The sequence below is a fragment of the Tachypleus tridentatus genome, chromosome 3, assembly GCF_004210375.1.
Source record: "Tachypleus tridentatus isolate NWPU-2018 chromosome 3, ASM421037v1, whole genome shotgun sequence".
NCBI lineage: Eukaryota > Metazoa > Arthropoda > Merostomata > Xiphosura > Limulidae > Tachypleus > Tachypleus tridentatus.
Window position 1 is genome coordinate 92,913,462 of NC_134827.1, and position 18,272 is coordinate 92,931,733.

An 18,272-nucleotide genomic window follows, 5' to 3' on the forward strand; every position below is an offset into this window, starting at 1 on the left:
ATTCATGGTCTTTCTATATCTCATTTTCTGGCATAATTATTCGGATCAATTTTGGTTTTTAGTGGTGTAAATATTTGAATTTTAATTGTCTATGGTTTGCCATTACTCCAGTAATCTGTTATAGGCATTTTACATGTAATAACTGTTATATATGATAATATCTAATATATTTCATATTTCCGGTTTGTTGAGTTAACTTACTTTAAAACCATTCTTTAGCGTAATAATGAGTTCTGTGTTATGGTATGAAAAGTGGAATAACCTGTTTGTAGGAACATAGCAGGCACTTAAGAAAATATCAAGTCATACTACTAAAAGATTAAAACATGTAACTGCATAGTTTGCCAAGCAATCAAGCAAATATTAGCATTTCATTCAAACACGTTTCTCTCGTGGCCTTCTCGATATTCTTGATTCACTATCAGAAATAGATCAATGAAAATGGAACAACTGAATAATATACAAAGTACAAATATTTTTTTTTATGTTTCTTGGGCTACTTGCCATTAAGATGAAGACTATATAAACATTGATGACAGCTGTGCTCTCTGCAAAAGGGCATCTTTCCACTTAAACAAAAGGCCTAGGGGTTTACGTGTAGACTTTCATGGTTTATTGAGCTAGGAGGATGTTCACCACCCAGATGTACACGTGATTACGTGTTTATTCATCACCCCCTACATGGAAAAGGCCGGCTTTGGGCATATTAACTGTACAGTGGGATAATTCAGTACCGAACCACCCAGATACAGATTAGAATACTAGTGCACAATACCTAAGGCATATGATGAACTAAAAATTGTAAAAGTCATTTTATGTAAAGTACAGTTCCTGTTGAGATCGTGCATATGTTTGGTAGGGCGAGGCTTAGGTCTCATAATACAGGAATTGTGGATCTAATAGCTTATAGTTTTAATCCCGTTTCCTTAAGAGCCAAGGTAGTCCTATGCGATTTATTGACTAACTGGCATCCATCTGTTCAAAATTACCTTTGAACGAAAATTTGAAAACAGCCAAATCGTTGATATCCCCCCTCTTATGTGTTTACATACACAGACGAGGGCCTGGCATGGCCTAGCGCGTTAAGGCGTGCGCTTCGTAATCTGAGGGTCGCGGGTTCGCGCCATACATGCTCGCCCTCCCAGCCGTGGGGGAGTTATAATGTGACGGTCAATCCCACTTTTGTTGGTAAAAGAGTAGCCCAAGAGTTGGCGGTGGGTGGTGATGACTAGCTGCCTTCCCTCTAGTCTTACACTGCTAAATTAGGGACGGCTAGCACAGATAGCCCTCGAGTAGCTTTGTGCGAAATTCAAAACAAACAAACAAACACAGACACTAAAACTCACAGGCAGATATCTTCCGCATGTTTTACTTTAAAGCATCTTAAGTTCAAACTGTTTCAGTTTGATTGACAAGCTTCATTTTGGAGCTCTCCATGTAAAACTTTTTATCTAGGAAAGAGGAACAATCAACTGAAAAATAAAGCTGAAAGAAATTGCCCCAAAAATACGCTGTATTTCCTCCTATTTTCATTTGGTAAACAAGCTACTTTCATGATTAATTTATTATAAGCCAAACAAAATCCGGTATTTTCATGTAAGTTATTTTTCACTGAGTAGGTTTTAATTCGCTTTATGATCCTGAAAGGTTACACAGATAGGAAATACAAATAACGCATACTCAAATAGTAAAATATCCGAGTTTAAATATGAATGAATTATCCTTCTCCCAAAAAATACAGACTAAAGCCATTTTATTTGTAATGGTGTATAATAACCTTAGAAACAAGAGGTTACGCGTATCATGCCGAGTAATAAGCTGCTTTAAAGCAAATAAGCGACTACAACATAAAACAACAATACAAATAACATGATTCAGGTTACTGCTTTTTATTGTGCTAAAAGGTATAAATAACTCGACAAAATCGAACGAGATAGAATAACAGGAGTAACAGTCAGCAAATCAACATGGTGGGTTGGTTGAAAGTTGAAAGCACAGTTCACTGTTAATAAGATGTTAATTTATGATTTTCTTAACCTATAGTTGTAAACAGAACATATATTTGGAGAACTTAATTTTGTGGCCCAAATATAAATATTAGTAAGTATATGTATTTTCATAGAAACACATAAGTTGACTACAAAGTGTATTCAGACACCGATATATGTATATATATAAATAGTTTATGACCTGTATGCATATATAAGTTGATAGATCAATATACAAATCCATAGACTGATTTTGAACTGTATTATAAATATATATATATATATACATACATAAGCAGGTTATAAGGCGCTGCTAAAGTTCTACGTAATTATGAACTTTGAACTGTGATACCTAAGAGAAACAGGTACTATACCACATGCTGCTCACTGCAGTAAGCAACACACCTGGCTGTCTACTTCATAAGTAAATGCAATGATGGAAACTACAAGTGGTGATCCACCTAATCCACAAAGACACCTAACGCTGAAGCTAAGACTGTGTACAGGTGCAGACGTCTCTTTTTTCTTTTTCTTTTGACTGGTGGATTACGTTACAGTACGAATTCTAGCGGAATTATATTTATTACAATATCGTTGATGAGTTATTGTTTACAGGCCTCACACTAGGGAGAGAATAGCAGTCCAGATGCGCTAATAATATTGCACGAAAAACACACGGTTGTTTCACGATTTCGCGCAAATCTGTCCCTCACTTTCAATTAACAGACCAGAAATAAAGCGTTAGAAAACCGCAATGGGAGTTTATCGTTATTTTTATAGGGGTCATGACGTATTTTTGTAGCAACAGATCGCGGAGCCGTGAACCCTCAGATTCACATCTCAGGTACATTTACTTTTCTCGATAAAAGAAGGTCTTTGTTGTAAGATTTTTTATAACCTAAAATAAAACTGTTTAATACAAGGCTGAACATTCTTCATTACTCATAGGCTAGGCTACGTTTTATGCTGTGAACAAGAAAAGGAGTTTTCTTTCGCAGGTTATGTCCTCTCTGTATCCTTTGTGTTTCAAGTAATGTTTCGTAATTTCCTAGGGATACTTGACGAAAGTTCAATACTCAATGTCCATGTCCATGAATGCTAAGTTGTGTAGTGCATGATATTTGTATTTGTGATCGGCGGTTGTTATGTGGGTAAAATTTTATGATTTTCATCTTAAATAACCTCTGGTGATGATAGGATTGATATAGTTTACAATATTTGGAAAATTTTGGGGTTATATAATTTAAAAGGTTGATGTTGGTTATTAGACGGAAGTACTTTCCGATATTTTAAGAAGTTTTAGTAGTTACATAATTGAAAGCATTTCTGGCCGTTAAGTGACCGGAAATGGTTAGGATATTTTAAGTTTTAGTGTTTTTATGACTGAAGAAACTTCTTATGGTCATGTGAGAGAATAAAATAATATTGTAGGTAAAAAATTCTTCAAAGTATAGCTAAAGTTCGTTTTGAGTAAAGTAAGTTTTTAAAATTATTCCTGACGTTACGACATAGATTTCCGACACTTTTGTTAAACCCTGGAGAAATGTTCGATTAAAAAACAAAAAAAATTTACCTAAAAAAGTACGAACTCAAGGAACAGGTAATAGGAAACCACGCCCTCTATTGTATGCTTATTCTTCAAGTTCTTAAACCAGAAAAGAGGTATCGCATAACATCCGCGGCATATAAAAGGCTTCTGAAAAATCTGCCTTGTGATTGGCCATCGACACCAGAAAATCATCGAAAAACGGAAGTACGTTTCCGGGCTGGACCGGATGACACGATGAATCTGGGGTTGAGATTTTCTTGGTTGTTTAGTTGTATAAGGTCTCACGGGTGGAGACACTGAACTAGGAAGGGTAGTGTTTCCTTTCTCGACGAAACAAAAAACACCACTCACGAAAGGGCAAGTTATCAGAATGTTTCATTACTCATTACCGATTCTGTTTCTCTATAAAAATAATATTATTGAGCAAAACTTAACAAGTAGAAGTTGTATATTTGGAATTAAAATTAGTAACTTGTTGCATATATATATATGTAAACAAACACATACAAATATATATATCATGAAATCACACAATTCAACTAAAACAGTGGCATACTTCAAGAGTTACACTATTTGCATTAAAAATAGTGTAAAGGGCTTGGAAAACATTTTCAATTCAGTACATTGTTTTAGAAATTTCTCACAAACCTTCACAGGGGCTGTATTATCCTTTCTTAATTTTGAACTGGTAAACCTAAAACAACTATTCAATAGAACCCACAAGGTAACTTTTGAGCCACTCTTGTCTGGCAGGTGGTAGCCTAGTGGTTACCCAGCTGACTTGTGAATCTGTGGATACATGGTTTGCGTTCCACTGTCTCAGAATCGTATTCGGCACTTTTGGGCGATGAATTCTTTGTAAGAGTAACAATCAAAGTGAGATTAAAGTAGTTAGAAATGGGTACCGTTAACTTTCCTGCAGAGAAGACTAACGTATATTGTTTTTACATTGCTTTGCAAGATCGCCCGAAACAAACTTGTTTAACCAAATATTGAGATTTGACCGACACGCTTATTTGTTTTTGTTTGAATTTAAGCACAAAGCAAAACAATGGACTGTCTGTGCTCTACCCACCACGAATATCGAAACCCGGGTTCTAACTCTGTAAATACGCAGACATTTCTCTGTGCCACTGTGGGGCCCATCTCTCTTACTGCGCACCCCGACGTTTGAGTGCTAAACACATTTTAAAGAACAAAATGAGAACCCTAGCTTCACAACCCGGCTAGCCGTCCTAACTCTATAAGTAATCTCAATTTTGTTTCAACTACGTAGTCAGCTCTGGTCGCAAACTAATATCATTATAAAAAAAATTGCTTAAAAGTTTTGACAAAACACAGTATTTGTATTCAGAGAACTTTACAGCTTAAATAAAATAAAATAATACGGGAAATTACAAGCAAATACTTTATTTTCCGCAAGTCGTTGTTGTTGCTGTTTGGAATTAAGCACAAAGCTACACAATGGGCTATCTGTGCTCTCCCCACCACGGGTATCGAAGCCCGGTTTTTAGCATTGTAAGTCCACAAACATACCGCTGATCCACTGGGGGGTATCCGCAAGTCAATTATCTATGTGAAACTATCAAGGTTTCCTATGAACTTTTTGTTTAGACCATCACTTGTTATTTTAATCATGGGGGTGTTTACAAAACCGTTGATCATTTCTAACACAAAACTACACGAAGAACTATCAGTGCTTCGCCCACCACGGGTATCGAAACCCGTTACAAAACTGATGCATCTATTTACTGTTGTTATTATTTTTTTTTAGTTTTGCAATGTTTCACCAAATGTATAACATATTGCTTTGTAAAGTATTTCTCATAAAAGTATACATACTTGTGTTCTCAAATAACTGGATTTGTGGTTGACAAAATAAATCGAATGCTTTGTACAAAAATGTTGATCATTAGATAGTTCACACATATGGCAAATTCCGTAGGTACCAATTTTGCAGAATGTTAGCTAGGTGCATATAATTACTAAGGCTACATATTAGCTTCAAAAAATTTAATACGTGAATACCACGAGACTTACTGTAAAGCCTCGATGCAGACATTACCACTAAGTAAACACAGTAAACCTAGGTTTGAAAAATGCATTAAGTTCTTTGTTGTTAAGCTGGTGAAAGAGGACAATCATTTTCACCTTCCGCTTTTTGCTCTTATGTTTCACTAACATCTGTTCTTTCTTTCCTTTTTTTTTAGAACTCTCTCCTGAGCCCAACCAGCCGTAGTTCTGAGTCAGCCCTAGACACACTGTGTACTAGTTATACATTGGTGCTTATGCGTAGTTCCCCCTCCTCCCTTTGCAGCCGTCCGTCCAATCATAAGCTCTAATCTATCTTATGATGTCATTAGAAGAAGACTCTGAAATAGGGTCTTTAAAGGCTAAGACCAAGCGCTCTCGCCACAGAGTTGACGCTGGTGAGCCACGAAACAACTACGCTGCGATCCCCAGTTTCAGCTGCCGCCAGAGTCCGACGTATCAGAATGGGTTTAGCATGTCGTCACCGACTCTAACTGTCGGCGATTGTGACAACATGGTGGTGATTAACGCGTCCATCCAACATTCTAATGATGTGAGCACTGGATCAGCAATGGCCGTAGTGTCCAACTTAGAAATTCAGTCCAAACCTAGTAAAGGCCTCGAGAATTCAACCAGTAATAATAGCTTTGCTGTTGGTACAGCAACAGAAACTACGGAGTTACTCAGGGGAATACTTGAGAATGGAAAACCGGAGTTAGTAAACGGTGAGAACAATAAGTCTCAGTCCAAACGGGCGCGAGTTGAACACATTGTGTCTGGTATGCTGCAAGGTCCAAGCAACCCAAGACAAATCGTTAATGGATGTAAAAAACGAAAGTTGTACCAGCCTCAGCAACATGGCAATGATCTGGATGAGGAAGAAGATGAAGATTTAGATGAAGAGGACGATCCTCCTACTAAGGTGAGACGCCAGGAAGAAGTAAGTTTGAAAGTCCAGATCCGCAAGATGCAACAACAGTTGGCAGTGATGCAGGAGCTTATTAGCGGCAAAGCCGATGTCACTTCTCCTTGTGGTTTACCCGAAATTTCCCGTGGCTCTTCTGGTCTTAAAGAGAACGTGAATCCCGCCCAGAGTCAAGAGCTGGATACGAGAAGTAGACAATCATGTATCGTCAAGTCCAGTAGCCAGGTGTCTCTTGCCGATATTGATGGATTGGTGGAGGCCCTCAAAACAGAGATTGCTGCTAATATTCCTCAGATCATAGACTCTTTTGTCTCAAAATACAAGCAGGGTTATGGACCCCATAAATTTGTCGATATTGAGCCTTCCAAAGATATTAGTCTTTTCTCGCACATCCTGGATAGAAAATCACCCCGCACCAAGATCTTCGATCGAGGAATTAAAATCAACGGCCAGACACCACTTACCTCACGTAGTAGTCCTTACCCAACTGACCTTAGTCCTCGCAGTTATACTTTTTACCCCCCTGTGCACAAATCTCCCTCGTTTAGTTCAACTCCCCCTTCACAACATAGCCCAGAAGGCATGACTCACTGCTATGTTCCACCACCTTCCACTTCAGTAGGATATGAAGGTTTAGGTAGTCATGGTGGAGAAAATGAACAAACAGAGCCAATGCCTTTAGTTGTCACTCCCAAAAAGAAGCGACACAAGGTGACCGACACCCGCTTGATCCCCCGATTGGGAGCGAAACAAGAGGAAAACTTCATTAGATATTCAACCAGCAGTAACGGGGTGGACCAAGCTTTTAGCCAGCAGCCCCCACCACTAGTACCAGTTTCCCTGCCTACTTCGGTAGCTGTTCTGAATCCAAGTCTCCACCATTCCCAGATCTTGTACGAGCAGACACGCTTCGCGCAATATCTTACCGACTCTCAAAGCGACGATTCGTCCTTCCGCACTTCCACAGCCGTCCTCCCGTCCTTGGAAGAATCTGAGTGTTCCCCTGACGTTTCGCGTCAGCAGGAAAATGGCGTCGGGTCTGAATGTAGCGATAACCAAAGTTTAGATTCTGGACTCGCCATGATATCCTTTTATTTATATTTCTACATGAATTTAACTATTTTAGAGGTTTAAAAAAATCATTAAGTGTTAAAGCATAACGAAGTTAAACAGACAAACTCACGTTCAATCTATTTATTCCTAGAAGATATTAACAGCTAAAAATTATTATTTTAACATATAGCGACTTAAGGTACTCAGTGTCATGTGCTTAAATTACCAATATTCTACCGATGGTAGATAGAGGAAGTGTAGCTTTTAATTAACGTGTCTAGTAACGATGCTTTCCATTTTCAACTTTGTCATCTTAGACGTAGATTTTCGAAGCATATTTATTATTCTCCAAGGTACGGATGTAACATTACTAATTGTAAATAAAATATTTGTCACTATTTTTAATCGGTTTAGTTAGTTAACCAAAGCCGTTCTATAACTTTTGCTGTGAGCATGTATGTGTGTGCATGCATACCTAACAGTTTCTGTTAAAATAAAATAAAAAATAAATACAGTTGTATACGTACTGTATGTCTTCAAGGTTAAGCTCAAAAAACATTACATCCATTGCTCTCGCTTGTTGCCGACACCAGTTTCTCGTATATTTTTTTTAACTACAACTCACACCAGCACCCTAACTCCCATGCACTTGAGAAAAGCCAAACTGATGTTTTTCTTCGTCCGCTATCCCAGTTCCGCTGTTATTAAACTTTATTTCCCGGACATCCGCTTCAACAAGAACAACACAGCCCAGCTGGTCAAATGGTTCTCTAATTTTCGGTAAGTGCTGTGGTCAAAGAGATAGCTATAAAATCAGGTGTGTCTTCTAGTTAGTTCTAAACCATTTACTGGTCATTCTATAATAAGCTGTTTTTGACATATGTGTCCTTGTCAAATGAAACTTTATCGTTGTTACTTCTTGTCTACAATGTAATATCTTACTAAAGATAACTAAATGTCATACCCTAAACATTATGACTTATTTTGTTAAACACTTTTAAGAATGTTCAATGAATAAAAACCTAATCTATTAAATATTATAAGAATAACTATTCTAAAGTAAAGATCCTAGGTTAGGTAAATGTTGTATATTGACACAATATAGGAGCTATTCCTAAATATTCCTTTAATTAAAATCACCAGTTTCATTAACAATTGACTGTTGTGAAATATAAAACAATGTTTTTTTTTTCAATTTCGCATAAGTTAAAACTGTGTCGAGTGGAACGCTGAAACAATTCTGACGCTCTTTATTTATGTTTTACTTGCTCAGTTACATAATAAAAAACTGTTAAAGTAACTTTACTTGTTACAATAATTCTAAAAAAAAATTAAATTTATTTCTTTCAACTTGTGTATAAGATATTTTTGGGAGAAAGCCTATTTTTGGACCAGGTACATTCATTAGGTTTTTGTTCACACTCAATTCGTACAATATGATGGAAGTATAAGGTGTATTTTTTCACATTAACTACCGTGTTTCTCCGATAATAAGACCTACCCATAAAATAAGACCTAGTGTGATTTTTGGGGATAGTTTTAATATAAGCCCTACCCTTAAAATAAGCCCTAGTTAAGAGTGGCAGGAAGAGGAAAGAAATAAAAAAAATTAAATTTATTAATTAGTTTAATAGTTAGTTAATTAGTTTGTTTAAGTATTAATCAGTTCGTTTAATAGTTTAATAATAGTTTATTTTAAATGGTTAGTTTAATAGTTTTACTTTGTAACTTCATTTTTTTAATATATCAAAATAAGACATCCCCCGAAAATAAGCCCTAGTGTCATATTTTGGAGTGAAAATTAATATAAGCCCTGTCTTATTTTCGGAGAAACAATGTATACTTTTTCATATTTTTACCAAAACGGTCAAAATGTTTATCAAATCCTTAAAGGAAACGACCTACACGACACCTTAAATGGAAAGTACAAACTATTTAATATAACGGTCATAAGTAGACATCTTTTCATTTCTGTCGGTCGAGCGTGTGAAGGGACTGAACCGGGAGACCGGACATCTAGTTACCCTTGTCCGGCAGGTGCCGCGCAGGAAGTCTCTTGTCTTTACCCTTGTTTGCCTTATTTGATGTATGGCGTCCTTTGTTAATGCCTTGCACATGTGAGAGTTTAAGAGTTTAACTTCAGTCAGCGAGAACAATCTGTTAAGTACATTATCCTAAGCAGCCTCATATCAGATCAAACCAAACGATCTTACTTACCATTCTAGACTTAGTTATGTATTAGTACTGGTATATCCTAGTAAGTGTTCAATAATTAATAAAAATCAATGTTGTAATGTATTCATTGGTCTTATAATATACAGCGTTATGTCATGTATAACTTTCATGACCAGACTTTCATATCTTTTACATCTTCCTTTCAAGCATTTGGCGGTTGCATCGTTAGATTCTAAATTATTAAAGTTAGTATAATTTAGTGTTAAGTTTCATAACGTGTATGTTTGTTTTCTATGCTGTGTGAATATTATAGAGAAAATACTGCTGTGTAGTACAATTAAAGTAATGCGACTGTGAACTTGAGAAATACCCTGGGAAGTGAACAAGCTTTTACTAAATCATTGTTTGTAGTTTAAGCACAAAGCTACACAATATGTTATCCGTGCTCTTCCCACCAGGGGTATCAAAACCAGATTCTTAACGTTGTGAATCTGCAGACATGCCGCTATGTTACTGAATGAGCATAATAATGTTAAAACATTTATGTTTTTATTTCCTCGTTTTATGGAGTGAATGAATATCTTATATATTTATGTCTAATGGTGTTAATACTTTTTAATGTTATCTATGTTCCTACCCATTAAATTGACATAATATTTACAATTAAAATGCCAGTTTACTAACTTAGTGAACATTTGTATTAAATTGCAAAAGTAATTAACGTATACAGAAGTACATGGTACCGTTAGCATGTGCTTGTTTTCATATTTTAATTTTCTAATTGTAAATGTAACCAACAATAATGTATTTTGTGATGCGACGGACTTGAATGCTTTATATGAGTATTATAACCAATACGGTAAATTACACGTCTTTTTATAATAACAAAACTCAACTTGAAACTTTGATTAAGTTCAAATTGTACAGTCCGTTGTCAATATCATCACTTGCCAAAGACGGTAAATGTCGTCTTTACTATTACGTAAAAATACGCAGAACAAATCTACTTGATTGGCCCTATGGTAAATACTATGGACAATTTTATTTAAGTCGCACTTGAGAATAACAACACGAAGTCAGTTCAAACAATGCTTTGATAGCACAGTTAAAATGATACCTGAGAAGCAAACGAGAGTGCGACTTAGGGTTAAGAGAAAATAAATTATTGGGTTCATTTCACCGAGTTAACTCCGTTATCAGGCAGATATGTCGTACGAGAACGTCACAGCATATTGTGGCTACTAATGCTGAAGTAATCCATTGGCACGTTACCTACCAAATTGCATGTTTGGCGGCATATAGTGAGTTCAAATCACGAACTCTTCGTTCTACCTTCCGCTATAATCATTGCTGGGCCACTCCCAGTAGTCCTTAAAGTACACTCTATTGTATTCTTCACATTGTAATCGTCACAATATGTCATACAATAAAACGATTGGATGCCCTTATAAAAACAAAATCACTCTAAACACAACCACAAGCGTCTTGTGTGTATATTAACAAAAACGTAAACGTATCAATATAAAACTGATCACGGAACTATTTTTCATAGAATACATTTTAATGCAAACGCTGATTTACCATATAAAGATCCTATGATATGGATATGCAGTTTCATATGTTACATTCGTTGAAATTGTAGACGTTGTTGGCTTTATAATTTTCTTAGGCTGCCTGTCTCCAGGTTTTGTGGAAATACTCAGAAATAATGAGGCATCGTCTCGCGTTGTGAGATAAGACGAGTCTTGCTTTGTCTTTCAACTAATGAACGAAGAAATAAAACTATCACAAGGAACTCTTCCTAATTACGTCCGATTAATTAGTGTTTCCATTAGCGCGTTCATGTTGTTCTCGTTAATTTTAAAAGGGTTGGCGGTATCATATTTATTTGTTAACTGAATTAATTACTACCCGATAAAAGCTCCGATAACCATGAGTCTTTTTTGAGAAACAAGGGACTTAAAGGTCGCTCTGATACCACTAATTACAGTTTTACGTTAATTAAGTTTGCAATATTCTCCTTCTACCATCATCAAATTACAGCAATATACTAGTCGTTACCATGGGAACTAGGAATACGTCGATATCAATTTCGACTTAAGAAGTTAATGTTACAGTAAATTACGCAATGTTTTATCTTAGCCTACGTTTAGGGTATATAGCTTTGGTAATTTTCTTTGTTTTTTCATTATCTAAGAAGTATGCTAGTTATACGTAAACAAAGTCCCGCCTGTTTGTAGAGTTTTCTGTTCTGATAAAAATGAAAATACCTAACAAAACGTTAGTAGTTCACGGTCCCTTCCATCAGTGTTAAAAGTTAGCATAAAAAACAACTTTACATACATCTATATAGATACATATTAATAATGTGTCTCGACAGTGAAGAGTAGTTCCCATTAGTCAATAAGGTAAGCTGACTTTGTTTTATTTCTTACATTTTATAGGGAATTCTTCTACATTCAGGTTGAAAAATACGCCAGACAAGCTGCGGGAGAAAATATTAAAGCTCCAGAAGACCTGAAAATCACATCTAGTTCTGAGATCATGAGGATCCTGAACCTTCACTATAACCGGAACAACCACATTGAGGTATTGCTTCAAGTTTCTCTTGTCTGGTTCGAGGTTATAAATTTATTCGACATTTTCTTACGTTGGTTCAATATCTACTTATATCGTAACGTTTGTTTGTTTGTTTCAAAATCTCGCGCAAAGCTACACGAGGGCTATCTGCGCTAGCCGTCCCTAATTTAGCAGTGCAAAACTAGAGGGAAGGCAGCTAGTCATCACCACCCACCGCCAACTCTTGGGCTACTCTTTTACCAACGTATAGCGGGATTGACCGTAACATTATAACGCCCCCACTGCTGAAAGGGCGAGTATGTTTGATGCGACGGGGATTCGAACCCGCGATCCTCGGATTAAGAGTCCAACACCTTAACCCACCTAGCCATGCCGGGCCACGTCGTAACGGGAATACAAAGATCCTAACTAGTGTTGTAGAACAGGTGGAAGTAAATTCTCAGGGGAAACTCACACACATACAAAACAATATAATACGTTTTCTTCTAACTGCAGGTCCCAGAACACTTCCGTCTAGTGGTGGAACAAACACTTCAGGAGTTCTTCAGAGCCATTTTGTCGGGAAAGGACCAGGAACAGTCTTGGAAGAAAGCAATCTACAAGGTAATAGCTCGACTGGATGAAACCGTTCCGGACTATTTTAAATCACCAAATTTCCTGGAACAGTTGGAGTGAGAATATTTTTCCTACAGAGTGTGTTATTGCACATCAGAGACTGTTTGACTTCAAATGTTGATGAGTTGTAAATAACACTGACAATTTTGCCAAACATAGTCGTCAACATTACAGTAGAAATACATATCTTGACTAAAACAGATATCACGTGATGAACTTAAGCTAGGAAACAAGTAATATTTGCGTGTGGTCGCAGGGGAGGGTGTCGCTTACGTTTCTTTTATTCCATTCTTTGTGGTACAGGTCAAGCACTGAAATTAATTTTAAAGTTAGCATACAGAATTATCGTGAACGACTTTTATGCGATACAAAGTGGATGACATTTGTGTGTGTGTGTAAAACTTAAGATTTTACACAATTAATATGGACTTGTGCCTTGGAACAATATCTCGGCATTCATTGAAAAAAAAATCATTGTACTAAGAGGATGTGTTTCCATGAGATGGCAAGTTTTTTATGATTTTAAAGTTCAGTACGAAAATGTTTTTGTTTCTGGCGAAAGGTTAAATAAACCGCTGTGTCTGTTGTGAGACAAAAAATTCTTGTATTTGGGTAAGTATCATTAGTTGTGATTGTTGGTCGCATTAACCCATGTACTGTCGTCTTATTGGTTGTTAACCGTATTAAGAATCTGAGTATCTCTTAGAGGCCATGATGAGTGCCCTAGTCACAATATTGTGAATCGCTAATAACATCATTAAGGGAATGTGTCCTTTACCAACGTGTCGTCTAACCGAAATGTGTGTCTAGGTTTTATTTATTTTTGCAAAGTTATATAACACTATGCTAAGTGTAGAAGTTAAGTAGAAAGTAAAAACGATAAAATGTTTAAGAAGTATAAGTTTTGTATTTTATAGAAAGGAGGATAAACGTTTGCTCCATATTTCAACATATATATTTTCTTATGAACCCGTATAGTCATTCATATCAAAGCTGTCCTTCAATGTTAAGATGGTTTATGTATATTACAGCTTTCCAGGTCGTGTATAGATTATTAATGTGATAGCAGCTAACATTCCATTTTAAACATTTATCAACAGTGTTATTTGAATAACGTAATTAAATAATACAATGTGTTGTTCAGTTTATAACCATATATAATTATTTTGACAGACATATCTTGTCTGCAACTAGTCACATCCCATATTTCCTAAAATATATTTGTGGTTAATTACGTTATCAAGTATTGTCTTAAAGACAATTTCTTACTCAGGATAGTTGTGAAGTTTTAATTCTCCTTTAAGCCTAACAGAACAAATACTTTTTACAATTATACATATTAAAAATTAAGTTAACGATGTGATAGTTGTCATTAACATTTCAACGCTAATGTCACTGGCTTTACCAATAGAGCAAGTTAAATTATAGTTTGCAACACAATTAGGATGATGGTTTTAACAGAACTGAAAGTAGATTACAACTTTAACAATATAGCTATTTATCTAATTGTTTAGCGGTATAACTTGAAAGTGCGAGTTCAACATTATCATGGATTACTATGGTACATAACGCCTTATGTCTGGGGTTTCTAAATAATTACATCTCAATAGAACTGACTTTAAGTATTACACCTATCTTATTGGGATATCATATCATGTAAACCACCGATCAATTTTGTAACGGTTTTAACATGACGACAGATTAAACGATAGCTTTAACGCCATGGCAGATAAGATGGCTTTAACATTAATAGAATCAAGATACACATTTTAGATTTTATCGAAACAAGTGAATAATAAATTTAGATTTTTTACACTGTAACAGGTATAATTATACCTTTAGATTAGTTTTATATCATTGTGTATGAAAGCAGAATGGAAGTTTCAGTTGACTTTTCTCGTAAACTATGGAATTTCTTCAACGCTGGAACTTCAATGGTCACGAGGGCATTGTGTTTTACGAACGTTTCGTGCATGTTCGTTGGTCATTTAGTGATCAGTAGGCTTAGCCTGCATTTTATAACTTTAAAGTAGTGATGGGACCACAAAACATTTTCGTGGTTTAATGAGTATTTTATCATAAGGTGTTTCTTTACAAACATAAATTTTGCTACATGATTTCGTGAAATGTTCTATCAAAATTAAGAATAGAACTTTCGATATGTCCGTTTTTCATCTTGCTTAATACATATATATACATACACAGACTTCTATATCATGCATTTATGTACTTCAAATTAACAACAATGGAGGTTATGCTGCAATGTTCTCTGCGACAGCTTCACTATGTAAACATTTTGGGAGAACTTACCTTCAACAAATCAACTTCATTACCCTTCAACACATCATCACAAAGAAAATGTTGTTTGTTATGTTGCTATAGCAACGGTATCACCATATCATTTTGTGACCATTCTACACAGTTTTACATCTTTTATAATTAGTTTCTCGCTGCCTCAAAATTTTGTTAAGATTATAAAACAAATATTTAACAACTTTCTATACATTGATCATACACTCACGAGAAGACAACAGAGAAAACTAAAACATAGTAGCGAGTTCGAAGTGTTGCAACAATGTTCGTTAGGCCTAGATGCAGCACGTGCTGGTCTCAAACGTGCCTTTCCAAAATTCCACCCATATACTGTTAAACCAAGAAATCACTGTGATAGTAAATCTAACGTTATCAAAAAAAGTGAACATTGGAATAAAGATTTTTGTGTCCAAAAATGTTGGAACTTGTATACCACATTCTTTTTATCAGACAACATTAAAACTGTACACTCCCTAAAAGAAATTGGCTCCTTTATAATCTCTAACTTTGAGTTATAGCTGTTATTTTTTCTATTAAAACTTAAATGAGACCTAATAGATACTTTGTGACCGAAAAAGAATTATTGTGTTAACTTCTCGTTACTATGATAAGCCAATAGTATGTGATCTATTTCCATGAGTAAGATTCTTTGCTTATCACACATTCCAAAACCTGTAACGTTTGTGAACACATACATGGTTAAAAAGAATAAACACGTGATTTTAATATTGTATTTATTTAAAGAATGTAAATTACGTGGTGTGGATTTGTAGCATTCAAAATATGTAGAATTTATATAGTATTATACAAGTCGAGCAACAAACATGCTGGACTTAAACATTTGCACTAGCCTTGTATGACATTACAGGACGTTCAATACAGATATAAAAAAAAGATCTGTAGTGGAACTAGTCTTAGCTTGCTACACCGACCTTGGCAAGGAGTGTGTAATAGTCAGTGATTGTTGTGGTTTCGTATGGGCTGTAGGTCGTGTAGACTTGTTTTGTTTGTTTTTTCATTAGATCTGGATAAATTTCAATTTTTTTATGAAATGTCTAATTAATATATTTTTCATATTTAATTTTCTTTCTTGTTAATGTTATTTATTACTATATGAAATTTCAAATACTTCATGTTAAATTTCACCCTTTATGTTTTTTTCCTGAACTTATTATAAGAAATTCTGTCCAATCAGTAAGCCTGCCCATGTGAAGTAAATGTGGTAAACGTCATTGTAATGTTGTCATTTCATGTATTTTCTGTATACTTAGAATATTATAATAAATTATTTATAAAAGAAATAAACATTATTTTATTGGCTAATCTCTGTCAATACAAAACAATCATTACAAAAATAATTGCAGTACACATGAATTCTCTTCTGTTTTCAACCAATTTCTTTGTTCTGCAACGGAATATGATTTCTTAGGTATTACAGTACAGTTGATAGTACATCTAGATGGTCAATACCAATAATAGGCGTATAATAATCGATTAATCATACAACAGAGTACTCTTTTTTCCTTAATTTTATGTCTATAAAATTAAACTACTTTTCACTCTTATATATATAAATGGGCTAAAGTTCCATGCATTACAAGGGTCCTTTTTTATTATTGAACTATTTATAATGTTAAACGAAACTTACTAGAACTTGGAGTGATTTATCCTACGATATTGTACCAATAACTTTCATTCATTTGCTTTTCCGATCCTTCAGTAATGATGACTTAACTAATAACCTTGTTGCAATTGGTTGATGTGGAAATTGAAATACGCATAAAGAGACCATTTTAAAGGGCCCGGCATGGCCAGGTGGTTAAGGGACTCGACTCATAATCTGAGGGTCACGGGTTCGAATCGCTGTCACACCAAGTATGCTCGTCCTTTCAGCCGTGGAGGCATTATAATATTACGCTCAATCCCACTATTCCTTGGTAAAAGAGTTGGCAGTGGGTGGTGATGACTAGCTGCCTTCCCTCTTACTCTGCTAAATTAGAGACGGCTAGCACAGATAGCCCTCGTGAAACTTTGCGCGAAATTCAAACCAAACCCAAATCATTTTAACTTGTGAGTTTTCTCATGTTTAATTGTAATATGGGTCTAACAAAAAAAAATCACCAGCAAAAATAACCTGGACAAAGAACAAAAATAATCGGTTATAAGAAAGTAATCCAATAAGATTCTTTGGTATTGTTGTTTAATCTGCTTTACAAGATCTTCCAAAACAATAGGTGGCATAGGGCTATCGTTACAATAGGTGGCTTACAGTTCAAGGATCAATCAGGTTAGTAATCTTTTTAAAACCTGATATTTGGAAACAATGAAAAGAAATACGGTCTAGTGACAATAATATGTGTGTGTGTTATTTTTGAGCAAGCCTAACCGGTAGAGCACAACTTGCAATATACATTGTCACTGAATTGTCATGCATGGCTTTAAAAATACTATTTTTAGTTCAAATATTTAATATGTGAATTGTCGTCTGATGTCGACTAAATTTATCTGTAAAAATCCAATATTAAATCTGACGATGCGTAGAAGTTGCAGAGTTATTAACTGTCTTAGTTAACTTTATTACAATGACGTTTGAGTGCATATTAATTATCTAATCAGTGAGAGCACTATCTATTGTTGCCAAGTGATGAATGTGCCTAAAGGTTCAATCAGTTTTCATTCGACTGAAAGCGATTATGACAAACAGTTCTTAATAACACAAACTTACAAAATAAAATAATGATTATCTCCCACATGTTTAACATAGAGTTATTATAACATGGGAATTGAACGTTGGAGCTCTAGTTGTACCAGTCATTACTCTGTTGTAGTATTTTTATAAAGGTGTTTAAACAGAACGTTCAATATACTTTAGAAGGTTGTACCTACAGTTTTAACATTCTCATAAATCTTCAGTTAGCACTACATTTCTTAAAAACTGGCATGCAACTTTTCAAATTGATTGTTGAACCTTCAACGAAAATATTAACAGTCATAAAAAAGAAATAATAGTAATAGTAATTATGTCAGCAAGATGTATTTTTGC

At 35.2% G+C, this 18,272-nt stretch overlaps 1 protein-coding gene across 4 annotated transcripts in view; it reads left to right on the forward strand.

Annotated features, from left to right (window-relative positions):
- LOC143247482 (homeobox protein prospero-like) overlaps positions 1-16,524 on the forward strand; it is a 55,809-nt gene extending 39,285 nt beyond the window's left edge. For 3 of the 4 annotated variants that reach the window (XM_076495699.1, XM_076495698.1, XM_076495697.1), the window contains 4 exons: positions 5,748-7,576; positions 8,172-8,326; positions 12,166-12,310; positions 12,797-16,524. In XM_076495699.1, coding sequence (XP_076351814.1) covers positions 5,888-7,576; positions 8,172-8,326; positions 12,166-12,310; positions 12,797-12,976 — 2,169 coding nt within the window. In that variant the 5' untranslated portion in view covers positions 5,748-5,887 and the 3' untranslated portion in view covers positions 12,977-16,524. The remainder of the gene's footprint in view (positions 1-5,747; positions 7,577-8,171; positions 8,327-12,165; positions 12,311-12,796) is intronic. The other variant, XR_013026566.1, reaches the window with a different exon arrangement.
- Positions 16,525-18,272: the final 1,748 nt, after the last annotated feature.